Below are 15,000 nucleotides of genomic sequence, written 5' to 3'. Positions count from 1 at the left end.
CACTACATTTCCCATGATGCACCTTATATTACACACGCCCTCATCTTGTTAAAACTTGCCTGAAACGCCTCCATTGGACTCTTTTGTTTACTTCAAAGTGACATCAGTATTTAAAACTCCCACTCCTATTGGCTATCGCTCCAACACATTGTACGTGATAGGCTAAGGGGCGGGACATCTCTAAGAAGTTGACCAATCACAACAGAACAGAGCCAGCCAGCTAAACAATCAGAGCAGACTGGGCTCTGGTTTCAGACAGAGGGTGAAGAGAGGTCAAAAGAAAGTGAGAAGTGAAGATTAGAGACGCCGGTGTGAAGTGAAATCAATAAAGCACTAAGAGAGAGATCATAAATCCTCTGAAACACGGTGTAATCCTCCAGGGCTCGTTCACATCAGCCCTGCTGCCAACACACACGTCCATCCTATAATGAGCGCTCTCTGCAGGAAACACCTTTCATCACAGCGTCTGCAGACACACGACTCTTCACATTTAAAATATAATACATTTCTATATCGTACAATTTGCAGATTGTGAAATCTTCTTATATTAAGAATTTATATTATTTGTTCTTGTATTGCATGTTTTTATTTTAACTTCTTAAGTTTATAGAAATATGTAATTCTATTTACCATTTTATTTTACTTTATATTTTGATGGTTATTTTTATAATATATTTATATAATAAAATGTATATAATATTTGCATATTTTTGGTTTAACTTCTTGAGTTTCTAGAAATATTTTAAATGTATCTTCAACAACCTATTTCCTTTTTGTAGTAGTATTTTGTGACTTGTAATATCTTTAAATACCTTGACACAACACATCTAATGTAATGTCTTTGTACCTGCCTGTGAATTAGCATGTATGCTAACGCCAGCCTCTTGTATTTTATGCTCTTGATCATTAACATGCTTTCTCCATATCAAGTTAACAAATGACCACAGATAGTTGATGGAAACAAACCCCGCCTGCAGCAGCTACGACTCAACACAGTTTCTCACACGGAGAAGAAGCTGCCATCCACAGTGTTAAAAAAACACAAAGTGAGATGCTGCTAACCGTCACTACTTCCTGTTTATGAAAACACCCCCACCACACAGTCGTGTTGTTGCCATAGTAACATCATTAAGTTTTTTTGTATTTCTTGAATGCACAAGCTGATGCCTTCCAGTGATCTTCTATATGTTTGTTGGCTCCCAAGGCGCAGCTCCAGAAGGTTGGAGACCTGCTTCTCTCCATTGACGGCTGCTCCATCTCCCCGTCCACTGAAGTCCGCAACCTGGGAGTCATCCTGGACACCACCCTCTCTTTCCAGGCGCACATCAGATCTGTTACCAAATCCGCCTTCTACCACCTCAGAAACAGTGCCAGACTCCGGCCTTCACTCTCTGACTCTGTGGCAGAAACACTCGTACACGCCTTCATCACATCCCGTCTGGACTACTGCAGTGGAGTCCCAGCAAAACCCCGGACAGGCTCCAATACGTCCAGAACTCTGCCGCCAGGCTTCTCACCCGCACCAAGCCATGGCAGCATCTCACCCCCACCCTCATCACCCCCACCCTCATCACCTTCCAATGGCTGCCGGTCAAGTCTTGGATTCAGTACAAAACACTCGTCCTCAAGTACAAGTCCCTCCATGCCCTCGCCCCCCAGTACTAATCAGACCTCCTCCATCCCTACACCCCCTCTCTCTGTCTGTGGTCCTCAGACACGGGCCTGCTCTCCATCCCCCGCTCTCCCCAATCCAATCCACTTTATTTATATAGCAACATAACATTATAATCAAATATAATATTACAATAATAGATCAAAGGCACATAAAGGCTATGGACAGACAATAAAAGCATACAAATCGATAAAGCAGGGCTCAGACTGACTCGAAAGAGGGGGAAAAGAGGTGGGTCTTCAGGCGGGACTTAAAAGTTTGAAGGGTGGGCGACAATTTGACATGAGGGGGGGGGGGGGCAGGTCGTTCCAGAGCCTGGAGGCTACCGCTAAGAAGGCTCGGTCTCCCCTGGTCTTTCTCTTGGTTTTAGGGACTACCAGCTGATCAGCCGACCTCAAAGCCCTTGAGGGGGCGTACACCTGTAGGAGGTCGGAGATGTACTCTGGGGCCAGCCCATTGAGCGATTTAACAACAAACAATAGAATCGTCAAATGAACTCTAAAAAGGACAGGAAGCCGGTGGAGGGAAGCCGGTGGAGGGAAGCCGGTGGAGGGAAGCCGGTGGAGGAAGGCCAGTGGAGGGAAGCCAGAGTAGGTGTGATGTGTTCATGCTTGTGTGTTCCTGTGAGCAGCCGAGCCGCAGCGTTTTGAACCAGCTGCAGGCGGGCCAGCGAGGTCTGGTTTAGGCCGGCATAAAGTGCATTACAGTAATCTAGACGAGTCGAAACAAAGGCATGAATTACACGCTCAAAGTCTAAAAAAGGATAAAACCGGTTTAATCTTGGACAGGAGCCTCAAGTGATAAAAACTGGACTGAACCACTGAGTTGATCTCTTTATCCAATTTAAAAGCACTGTCGATTTTGACGCCCATATTTGTGAGCATGGGTTTTGCATACGCAGGGAACCCAGGTCAACGGAAGGGACGTCACCGTTTGACCCAAATACAATGACCGCCGTTTTGCTCTCATTTATATTTAAAAAGTTTAGCGCCATCCAGGCCTTTATGTCATTAAGACAGTCAACCAGGGGCATCAGAGAGATGGTGTTTTTTTTAGGGGTAGGTATATTTGGGAGTCGTCCGCATAAAGGTGGTAGGAGACGCCATGTTTTCTAAACATTAGTCCAAGGGGGAGAAAGTATAAAGAAAAGAAAATGGGCCCCCAAATAGAACCTTGGGGAACTCCACAGGATAGGGGGCAGAAGAAGATGTAAATTCACCAAGTCTAACAGAGAAAGTCGTCTGGGACAGATAGGACCTGAGCCACTCGAAGGCAGCGCCCCTGATACCCACACAGTGCTCTAGACCAGAGATAATGACGGAGTGGTCAATCGTATCAAAGGCAGCTGTGAGGTCTAAGAGCATAAGGATGGCAGAGTCACCAGAGTCTGTAGAGACCAGGAGGTCATTGAACACTCTTAGGGGCCGCCCCACGAGGACGAAACGGGTTGTATCTGCATAGTTTCTCTTGCGTATAGCCCTTTCGCTTACACGGACCCCGCAAACGATAACGGGTCCCAAGGTGGATAGATCTGCAAACGGAACGCTCTGGGGGGTCCAACGGCTCAGTGTGTACGCCCCACGATCATTTCCCGATAGATGAAGCCATAGCCCCGCCTCTCCCCACCTCTGCTGCTCACTGCTGTAGCACGGTCAGTAGCTACTGCTAGTGCTACTGACCATGGAACTGATGTTAGTGCACAATCTAAAGCTCCTCTACCACAACCATCAGCAACAAGTGGACATGGAGAACTACATGAACTACATCTTGCTAAATCCAATGCGGGGCATAAACAGAAGGGCAACCATGCTCCGAGTCTTCTTCGTTGCTTTTGGTGTATTTTGTGGTGGCAGCAGCGCCACTTACAGGCCTGGCATATGTACTCCAGCGTTTCCAGCGGGTCGAGCGGTCTCGTGTGAACGGACAAGTTAAATAAATCGAATGCGTGTGAACGGAAGACTTTTTTGAAAACGCATACGGTGCGTAAACGCAAACGTTCCCGTAGGGCCGGGGCCTTAGAAGGGCAGACTCAGTACTGTGAAGCGCTTACGAACGGTTGGTGACCGGGCGTTCAGTGCTGCGGCCCCCCCCCCCCCCCCCTCTGGAATGCTGCCTCCCTGGACATCTTCAAATCATCATTACAAACACACCTGTTCACCCCGGCCTTCGGGCCCGAGCCCTTTCTTGGTCCCCCGGCTTATAAATCTCAGACAATGTTACTGCAACTTTCTCCTAACACTTTCCATACTTTCAGTTCAAATCTCAACCAAAAAGTGCATAAAAGTGAACTCTAAAGCAATTTGCATTCTGAAATCTTAAGAGTATATAGCACCTGCATTTTGAGAGGAAGACGTTGATTTAGAGCCGATGAGTGTGAACAAAAGGTCCGTATTGTAAATGGCTCCTGTCCCTTTGCATACCTTCAGTACAACTCTCAACTAAGTTATTTTAACACTGAATAAGTAATAACGTTTTTTTAAATTGTGCGTACAGTTTTCTTAATTTCTCAACATATTTACGGATGTTTTTTGGCTTCTAGTGAAACTTTTCATCGCTTTTACCGATAATGTTTTGACATTTTGACATCCTCTCTCTCTAAATGAAGAGGAACATAAATAAAAATGATGGTTTTGTTGGGCTCTGCATTAGGAGTGCCTAGAATAATAACCCCCCCTCTCTCTTGCTCCCCCTCCTCACCAACAGCATGCGTCCACAGGTGGAGGCGATGGAGAAGGATTCATCCCAGGAGGATCCCCGGAGAAACCCTCGGGTCAGAAGACGAGACTCCGGGGGGGAATCACCAATCAGGAGATCCAGGGTCGAAGAGGAGGGGCGCAGCAGGGGGTCCGGAGAAACAAAACAGCAGCTAGGGCACCTGGGTAACTCCAGATTTACAGGAGAAGAAGAAGACTTCTCCCGGGAAGTTAACACTGAGTGAGGAAGAGGAGGAGGAAGAGGAGGAGGAGTGTGTACTAATCCTGAAGGAGTAATCCTGACTGGCGCTTCAGGTCAGCGTCCCCAAACAGAGGTCAAAGTAATGTGGTCTTAAAACACTCCGTTACCAGCTCTGAACCATCCTTCAGAGAGACACATGTTTTCATCAGGTCTGAATGCAGGACAGAGAAACACCGTCATTTTGCAGTTTGGTTTTTTGAGATATATGGAAGGATAAAGAAAACAAATGAAGGGTAACAGAGATGAGTACCGTATCTGTAAGGTGGCTCAGAGACAGATTTAAAGACAGACAGAAAGATGATTTTTCTTTTACTTGAATTTTCTAATTAGTTTTTACAAATAATAATAATGTAAAATATGTTTTTCCTAATATTCATATTATTATGTTTAGGGGTGCACCGAATGGGAATTTTTTGGCCGAAACCGATACCGAAAATAGGAAACAGTTGGCCGAATGCCGAAAGGCCGAAAATGATTAATAGAAATATCTATATATATAATGTATACATTTTTTACCAATGTTGTTCAGCTACCTGATTATGGAAAAATACATGATTATGGCAAAACTTAACTTAAATAATAATCACTATTATGGGTCCATAAAACATTTATTCAGCCCTTCTGAATGCATCCAGTACATTAATTCCAAGTCAAGTGCATTTTCTTTTCTCTGTAGGATAACTACAACAAAGTGCATTCAGAGCAAAGCCAAGGTGCTTTAAAACTGCATAAACATCTAGGCCAGGAGGCCTACAACAAAATAGTGTAAATAAAGACTGTAACAGCCAGGCCTTCAACAACAACAAATGCACCTATAAGTTTGGTAAGGTGTTGTTGTGATGACGTAATCAAAACGCGGCGACAAGCACGGCGCGCGACCATGCTCGCGGCTGGCTCACAGCCAACATGTCTGCCGCTTGGAGATATTTAAAAATATCAGAGAAAGAGTAGCGGATTGCGATTTGTAAAACGTGTTCAGCTGACATTTCTCGAGGGGGTGTAACTGCAAAGACTTTCACCACTTCGGGATTACTCCACAACGCCGAAAGGGCCTTTTTAACCATTTTCGGACGATAATTTTCGGTGGCCGAATATTCGGTGCATCCCTAATTATGTTATATCAGCGTCTGAATTATTATATGTATTATTATTATGCAATTATATTAAATATCATCTTTGGTTATATTATATACATATATAATAACGATGCAAGGTACATTTAGGAGAGGAATAGTGATTAAAATGAGGTTACACACCAAAAAGATACCTTGAAATATTTCATATGCACGTCAATATCACAAAATAAATACAAATACTGCTGAATTAGAGCTGCTAAAATCGCACGCACACACACACACACACACACACACACACACACACACACACACACACACACACACACACACACACACACACACACACACACACACACACACACACACACACACACACACACACACACACACACACACACACACACACACACACACACACACACACACACACACAGCTAATCAGATTATCTTTCAGCCTTAAGTCTCTCCATGTGTTCCCTGAGTCAGCCGCTCCCCCCAGTGGAAAGTCAATAAAACAGCCAATACAGTGAAGCCATTAATAACAGCCCTCACAGCAGGAGGTCACACTCTGTTAGATAACCTCTGTTCAGTCACTGTGTGTGAAGTAATCTTGTTTAAACCCTCTGTGAGGTGTGTGCTTCCCTCTCAGGAGATAAGATGAGTCACAGTGCAGAGTCCTGTCTGCATAATGCACGAACTGTCAGGACTCTGAGACGTCCCGGAGGAGAGGAGGGTATTCTGTGTCTTGTATTGAACTTACAAAGAAACACATGAATATACAAATATGTCGCTGCACAGAGAGACCTACACAATTCATGCAATTCAAACATGCGCAGCGTTTACTAAAAGCTGCAAATACAAAATGCTGCTAGAAGCTCAAAACACAATGGAGACCAGGGGACACTAAAGAGTGACGCACACAGCTGGGAGACCAGGGGACACTAAAGAGTGATGCACACAGCTGGGAGACCAGGGGCCACTAAAGAGTGACGCACACAGCTGGGAGACCAGGGGACACTAAAGAGTGACGCACACAGCTGGGAGACCAGGGGACACTAAAGAGTGATGCACACAGCTGGGAGACCAGGGGCCACTAAAGAGTGACGCACACAGCTGGGAGACCAGGGGACACTAAAGAGTGAAGCACACAGCTGGGAGACCAGGGGACACTAAAGAGTGATGCACACAGCTGGGAGACCAGGGGACACTAAAGAGTGATGCACACAGCTGGGAGACCAGGGGACACTAAAGAGTGATGCACACAGCTGGGAGACCAGGGGACACTAAAGAGTGACGCACACAGCTTGGAGACCAGGGGACACTAAAGAGTGATGCACACAGCTGGGAGACCAGGGGACACTAAAGAGTGACGCAAATAGCTGGGAGACCAGGGGACACTAAAGAGTGATGCACACAGCTGGGAGACCAGGGGACACTAAAGAGTGATGCACACAGCTGGGAGACCAGGGGACACTAAAGAGTGACGCACACAGCTAGGAGACCAGGGGACACTAAAGAGTGACGCACACAGCTAGGAGACCAGGGGACACTAAAGAGTGATGCACACAGCTGGGAGACCAGGGGACACTAAAGAGTGATGCACACAGCTGGGAGACCAGGGGACACTAAAGAGTGACGCACACAGCTGGGAGACCAGGGGACACTAAAGAGTGATAAACACAGCTGGGAGACCAGGGGAAACTAAAGAGTGACGCACACAGCTGGGAGACCAGGGGACACTAAATAGTGACGCACACAGCTGGGAGAACAGGGGACACTAAAGAGTGACTCACACAGCTGGGAGACCAGGGGACACTAAAGAGTGACGCACTCAGCTGGGAGACCAGGGGACACTAAATAGTGACGCACACAGCTGGGAGACTTGTTATTCCCTAGGTTTAATGTGTATCTCTCTGGTTGATATGTAAACAACATATTCCTGATGGTGGACTTCTTAAAAACCTGCAGCCTTAAATCTGTGGACAGTAGTCGACCTGCTCCGTCACGTTTATCTCCCTGCATTCTTCTGTAATTCGACCCCTCACAATCTCACAAAGAGGACCATTGAGACGAAGGGTCCACCTGCACTTTAGTCCCAGAAAAACCCTAAAATATGAATTTGACTGAAGTTACAGTCGTTTAAAAACACCAAAGCACAGATTTCCCCTTTGAACACATGGACGTCTCTTTGCATTGCCAACAAGAAGAGGGATGAAGGTTTACTCACTGCAGAATCTGACTGGTTTATTACTTTCAATCATACCCTGAAACAATTTGTATCTACTGGATTTCAGCCAGTATGGAAGTGATTACAGGCTGAGCTCATTTGTTCCAGCTGCATCAAACAGTTCCTCTATTTCCTTTTGCACACTTCCCAAACAGTCACTAAACAAAACGACAAAAGACCAACTATTATACACTCTCATGTTCTCAGTTATTACCTTAAAGAAGGCTTATTATCAGTATGTACTTTAAAGAGTCCTCTCCTGCTGATGTTCAGGTGTATATCAGTATGTAGTGTCTCTACTTTAAAGAGTCCTCTCCTGCTGATGTTCAGGTGTATATCAGTATGTAGTGTCTCTACTTTAAAGAGTCCTCTCCTGCTGATGTTCAGGTGTATATCAGTATGTAGTGTCTCTACTTTAAAGAGTACTCTCCTGCTGATGTTCAGGTGTATATCAGTATGTAGTGTCTCTACTTTAAAGAGTCCTCTCCTGCTGATGTTCAGGTGTATATCAGTATGTAGTGTCTCTACTTTAAAGAGTCCTCTCCTGCTGATGTTCAGGTGTATATCAGTATGTAGTGTCTCTACTTTAAAGAGTCCTCTCCTGCTGATGTTCAGGTGTATATCAGTATGTAGTGTCTCTACTTTAAAGAGTCCTCTCCTGCTGATGTTCAGGTGTATATCAGTATGTAGTGTCTCTACTTTAAAGAGTCCTCTCCTGCTGATGTTCAGGTGTATATCAGTATGTAGTGTCTCTACTTTAAAGAGTACTCTCCTGCTGATGTTCAGGTGTATATCAGTATGTAGTGTCTCTACTTTAAAGAGTCCTCTCCTGCTGATGTTCAGGTGTATATCAGTATGTAGTGTCTCTACTTTAAAGAGTCCTCTCCTGCTGATGTTCAGGTGTATATCAGTATGTAGTGTCTCTACTTTAAAGAGTCCTCTCCTGCTGATGTTCAGGTGTATATCAGTATGTAGTGTCTCTACTTTAAAGAGTCCTCTCCTGCTGATGTTCAGGTGTATATCAGTATGTAGTGTCTCTACTTTAAAGAGTCCTCTCCTGCTGATGTTCAGGTGTATATCAGTATGTAGTGTCTCTACTTTAAAGAGTCCTCTCCTGCTGATGTTCAGGTGTATATCAGTATGTAGTGTCTCTACTTTAAAGAGTCCTCTCCAGCTGATGTTCAGGTGTATATCAGTATGTAGTGTCTCTACTTTAAAGAGTCCTCTCCTGCTGATGTTCAGGTGTATATCAGTATGTAGTGTCTCTACTTTAAAGAGTCCTCTCCTGCTGATGTTCAGGCACACAGTGTGAGGTACAGGACGTTTTGTATAAACTGGATTATTGAAGAGTATTTGTTTAGAGTGTATTTGTCTTGCTGTGTGTCTTTGGGGAAACACCCAGCATCTCCTCATAGCAACACATGGATCTGTGTTTTGCTAATTCTCTGCAAAGCTCCTGTAGACTCTGTCTGTGTGTGTGTGTGTGTGTGTGTGTGTGTGTGTGTGTGTGTGTGTGTGTGTGTGTGTGTGTGTGTGTGTGTGTGTGTGTGTGTGTGTATTTCAGATGTTACAGGAAGAGACAGAGCTTCTCTTCAAGTCACCTCGATGCACTCTGGAGTCAAACGTCCAGACAGGGATGAAGTATACATTATTTAAGTTATTTATTTAGTTTACATGACTCCTACAACTATTTAAAAGATACATTTGATTTATTTTTTAAATTAGAAATGCAACGTTACACCTCAAAATCTCTATTTTAGTCATTTTACTATTATCTCATTAGAAATCATTTCCCCTATTTAAACAGTTGTGTTCGTGTGCATGTAAATGGTGTTATTTCCTGCTAACACACACTGCAGCTAAACATAGCTACAAATAGTGACCCAATTATACCTCAATGCAGTTTTTCTATCTGCTTTAAAAAGGCAAATGTCAACTTCACCCTGCTGGTAATAATTGTGCATTATAGCTAATTTGTTGATTGACATTTTGTACTAACTACTCTACAAGTAAAGTACACGTATACCTGCTCTATTGAGTACTTGGTTACCTGTGACTCATTTACATATGGCTGCAGTTTGTTTTATGTGTTATATAAAAGGCCAACACCACTTAATATCTGTAGTTTCTCACCTGCTGATTCTCCTGGTTCTCCTGCTCTGTCTCCACCGCTCCTGCCGCTTCGCCTGCTTCACCGCTCCTGTCGCTGCTAACGCTCCTGCCGCCCGGAGGTTCCGCCAGCTTCTCCAGACATGCAGACCCCAGAGAGGAGCTCTTGTGGTGGGTCTGAATTAGATGAGCCACCGTGAGCTTGGAGGGAATCTTCTCCTTAATCCCGGAGCCTCCACTGCCGCTCATACCTGCCGCTTTGCCGCAGAGCTGCTGCGTCTCATGCGCCTCTGGATCCGACGCGGACGCGAAAAGCAGATCCGGCTGCGAGGAAGAGATAACCCGGTCCAGAGACACGTTCTCCTTCCTCTTCATCTTCTTGAACATCCACATGCTCTTCTCCTTCTTCTCCTCCGGGTCTCTGGAGCCCAGTTTGGGGCTGAGGAGCGGCTTAGCCCGGGCTGTGATCTGCTGCCACACGGTGGTCTGCTGCGCGGACGCGTCGCTCTCATCATCCCCGGCGAAATGATCCATTCCCGGGGCTCTGAGACAGCAAACAAGGTCCGGATCTGCGGAGGAACTGACAATCAATCCGTGTGCTGCATTACACCGAGAAACACACACTCTGCAAACCCCCCCAAACACCCTCTAAACCCGGGACATGCTTCAGCCTTCTGTCGGGTCGTCCAGCGTCCAGCCCCCTTGTCGTTATGGAGATATTTACACCAGTCGGACACACCTTACCTGTGTTTGGGCCCCAAAACCAGCCCCCCCCCCCCCCCCCCTTTAGACCTGAGGCTATAATAATGTGGTATTTGAACAAGGATTCAGGCGTTGGCTGAAGACAGAGGATGTACTTTTAGGAAGAGTCTGTGTAAAGAAAGGGTTAAATGAAGACAAGCCCCCACCAGTTACAAATGTTAAGAAATAAAATAAGCATTAAGGACAGAATACAAATAAAAAAACAAAAATACTAATAATATGACAGAAAAATCTGCATTAATGGTAATAAATTATAAATAAGAAAATACAAATAGTGAGAAAAATTCTCAAATAAATGCAAAAAGGTGAACAAAATAAACATAATAATAAATAACCGTTAAATACAAAAATAAAGAAATAAATTGTGGTTTTAATGTAATAATTTGAGCTGCATTCAATTGCAGCTCAAATTAAATGAATAAATATAATAAATACATATTAATCAATAGAAAGGGAAAATACAAACATGACAGTAATACAAAAAATAATAACAATTACAATAAGTCGAATGTCTTTACTTTTGCTTTAAGTATTGATGTAAATTAATGTCGATAACTAAATAATAAAATGTGCCCGTAGAGCCATGAAACAAGCTCTACAAATTGGGATAAAGAAAGAACCCATCTCTCTCTCTACCTCTCCAAGGGTGGATATACTAATAGTGTGTGCTGCCCCCTGGTGGACACAAATACAAATACACAGCAAAATAAAGAAGCAGACACTTGATGGAAACAGAGATTTTATTCAGTGCTTTAACCCTCTGATGCATGACCTTGTTTTACCGTAACGCAGATTATTTTTTTACACCGTTTTTCAGCTGTTTAAACAAAGGTATTATTACTTTAAGGCTAATCATGTGTCACGATCTTAATCCAATTGTTTCTCTGTACGCCCGCTTGGCTAGACATTTTAAATTGGTCGCTGAAATGAAATCACATCTGGACGGTGATGGGTAACACACACACACACACACACACACACACACACACACACACACACACACACACACACACACACACACACACACACACACACATAAGAAAGAGTCAAGTGTACTGAATGCAGGATTGTTCTTACGTTACATTTCCAAAGATTGTACACTGCAATGTTTCAGACAGAGGGGGAGGCAAGAGAAACCCAAACAAAAGCATAACAGGGCCTCTTTGATCTCAGAAACAGTATGCATTAGCACACACACACTCACACACACTCATACTGATTTTATGATATGCTCTTTCTTAACATGCATTTGCTGCTAAACCTGCACAACATCAACAACTGTTCAAAAATATGTGCAGAAACCACAAAAGAAACCGAGGGTAGGGGGCTCATCTAAAGGTGCCTCTGCTCTCCTAACGGGACCTGGCTAATGACTGCATTCAAACTAAAAGAAATGCAATGTTTGTTATTAAAATTAGGTAGAAATACATTTCCCAGCATGCTGTTCTTCTACTCTGAAGATATTATGTATGGCCTTGTAAATATTGTTTTGATTAAGTTTAAATTCTATATAAATTCCAGTGTTTTTACTAATTGAATGTGTTAGTTGTAACGTGCATGATACATAGTGCAGTGTAACCAAAGAACCAAATACATCGTTTTAAAAAGTAAGAAAATTGCATTTAATCGCCTGACTTTCAAAGTTGCCTTCATTTTTTTTTAGATTAGAAAAATAATAATAAAACAATTCAAATTCTAATAATAAATAAATAAAACATTACAATTTTTTTACAACGAATAAATAAATAAATACAAAATAATATAAATATAATGAATGACTTTCAAGGGTGCCTCACGTTTCTTTTAAATTCTGTAAACCATTCTGGTGTTCAGAGTATGCGTGGGAGTTCTGGTTCTTTTGAAATCCTAAATAAAAGATGTAAAAGTCGCATTTGAATGTAAAAAGTCACAGGTCCTGCTCGTGCATCTGCTGCTGCATCTTCTGGAGCATCTGCTGCATCCTCCTCAGCTGAGGGAGCAAGGAGACAGAGGAAAGGGGACAAGTTTAGTTTAGTGTATTTGTTTAGTATCGTGGAAAGTCCCCATTGATCAAGTGTCACAAAAAACAGTAAATGGAGCAGCTTTAGCCGACATTGCTCATTTCCATTTCCAGCTGTTGTTAGATGATCTTAGACACCTTTTTAAAATCACAACACATCAACAGCATTAGTGATAAAGAAAGGATGACAGACGAGGAGAAACAGGCGGAAGGATAAAAGAGAACGATAACATGCAAACAGCACACGTTACTACACACAGAGGTGCAGTGACGAGTCCTAAAACCAGGAAGTGAGTCAGCATTTCAGCACTTCCTGTTCCCTGGTCTCAGAGCCAATGGGATCGCTCCGTAGGATTTAGGAAATATCAGGAACTAAGATCTGTGGTTGAGACTCATTGAAGAGACGGATCACGTTTTGTTCTACATTAAATCATCAGCAGTGACCCCACTGGTGATCTCTGAAGAGTGGACGTGTCTGAGAAACGATGGTTGTTACCAAGTGGCTGAATAGGACTACAGAAGTCGTGGAGGCCGTTGTACGTCATCACGCCGAACACGTAAACACTCCTCTAAGTTAGTTTCTGTTCTGCTTGAAAGCAAGTACCTGCCTCCTGCAGACTGTTCAAACAAACGCTTCAACTCCTTCCATCTAGAATCTGTGTGTTTGAATATGGATCTGAAGTTGGCGTGACGTTGAAGTCGTGCTGCTGGACTCGGCTGTAGCTCCTTTATAGCATCACGTCAGCATTTAGCTTCTGGACATTAGATTTATGATTAGAACATTATGAAAGTAGACATGTGGAGATTATCCGTCTCTTAAATGTGTCTCAACCACAGACCTTAATTCCAGCTATCTTCCTAAATCCTATGGAGAGATTGCTTTGGTTTTTGTCGACGGACCCGGAAGAGGTAAAATGCTGACTTGCTTCCGGGTTTTAGGACGCGTCACTGTGGCTCTCTATTTCCAGCTATTTTCCTAAATCCTGTGGAGAAATCTCGTTGCTTTTTGTGGAGGGAACCAGCAGCTTCCTTCAGGGTCGAACTACAAAGATACGCCGTCACTGCATCACAATCACACAACAGAAACAAGGGCCAACATCCACGATCACACACACGCCATATCCAACACAGACGAGCGTGTGCAGTTCTCAGTGAAGCGTGTTTTTAAGTGAGGAAGAGGAGGATGAAGAGAGGGATTATATAACCATGTGTAACAGCTGTTCTCTCACCTCGTCGTCTTTCTTCTGGATCAGTTTCTCCGTCTCCACGTCCGGTGTGTTCAGGGGCAGGAGGGGAATCGGACTCTCCACCCGAGAGTCTGAGTTCATCTTCCTGTGAGTTATTCAAAAACATGGAGGACAACAGGGTGATGTTTGACTCACTGCAGGCTGGAAATAAACCTGCAGAACCCCACATTTCTGTCAGCAACGCTTATAAAATGCATGTGATATTACACAAGATGATGCTCCGGCACTGAGGTATTTTTGAATTTTTATTTTACCTACCTACCTACCTACTTACTTACTTACTTACTTACTTACTTACTTACTTACTTACCTGCCTGCCTGCCTGCCTGCCTGCCTGCCTGCCTGCCTGCCTGCCTGCCTGCCTGCCTGCCTGCCTGCCTGCCTGCCTGCCTGCCTGCCTACCTACCTACCTACCTACCTACCTACCTACCTACTTACTTACTTACTTACTTACCTACCTACCTACCTACCTACCTACTTACTTACTTACTTACTTACTTACTTACTTACCTACCTACCTACCTAACTACCTACCTACCTACTTACCTACCTACTTACCTACCTACTTACTTACCTACCTACCTACCTACCTACCTACCTACCTACCTACCTACCTACCTACCTACCTACCTACCTGCCTACCTACTTACTTACCTACCTACCTACCTACCTACCTACCTACCTACCTACCTACCTACCTACCTATCTACCTACCTACCTACCTACTTACTTACATACCTACCTATCTACCTACCTACCTACCTACCTACCTACCTACCTACATACCTACAATCTATCTGTCTGTCTGTCTGTCTGTCTGTCTGTCTGTCTGTCTGTCTGTCTGTCTATCTGTCTGTCTGTCCGTCCATCCATCCATCCATCTATCTATCTATCTATCTATCTATCTATCTATCTATCTATCTATCTATCTATCTATCTATCTATCTATCTAT

At 43.8% G+C, this 15,000-nt stretch overlaps 2 protein-coding genes across 6 annotated transcripts in view; both read right to left on the bottom strand.

The window, feature by feature from the left end:
* Positions 1 to 10,745, bottom strand: part of LOC307025482 (multiple C2 and transmembrane domain-containing protein 1-like) — a 57,512-nt gene extending 46,767 nt beyond the window's left edge. For all 5 annotated transcript variants that reach the window (XM_079660196.1, XM_079660198.1, XM_079660199.1 and 2 more), the window contains exon 1: positions 10,064 to 10,745. In XM_079660196.1, the coding sequence (XP_079516322.1) occupies positions 10,064 to 10,573 (510 nt within the window). In that variant the 5' untranslated portion in view covers positions 10,574 to 10,745. The remainder of the gene's footprint in view (positions 1 to 10,063) is intronic.
* Positions 10,746 to 11,523: 778 nt separating this feature from the next.
* septin5b (septin 5b) overlaps positions 11,524 to 15,000 on the bottom strand; it is a 12,621-nt gene continuing 9,144 nt past the window's right edge. Inside the window, exons 11-12 of the mRNA XM_079658008.1 lie at positions 14,030 to 14,132; positions 11,524 to 12,770 (exon numbers count right to left, since the gene is read on the bottom strand). Of these exons, the coding sequence (XP_079514134.1) occupies positions 12,708 to 12,770; positions 14,030 to 14,132 (166 nt within the window). The 3' untranslated portion in view covers positions 11,524 to 12,707. The remainder of the gene's footprint in view (positions 12,771 to 14,029; positions 14,133 to 15,000) is intronic.

This window comes from Notothenia rossii, assembly GCF_949606895.1.
Source record: "Notothenia rossii genome assembly, chromosome: 11".
Classification (NCBI taxonomy): Eukaryota; Metazoa; Chordata; class Actinopteri; order Perciformes; family Nototheniidae; genus Notothenia; species Notothenia rossii.
The sequence above is the reverse complement of the archived record's forward strand: the minus strand, read 5'-3'. Positions and strand labels throughout refer to the sequence as shown.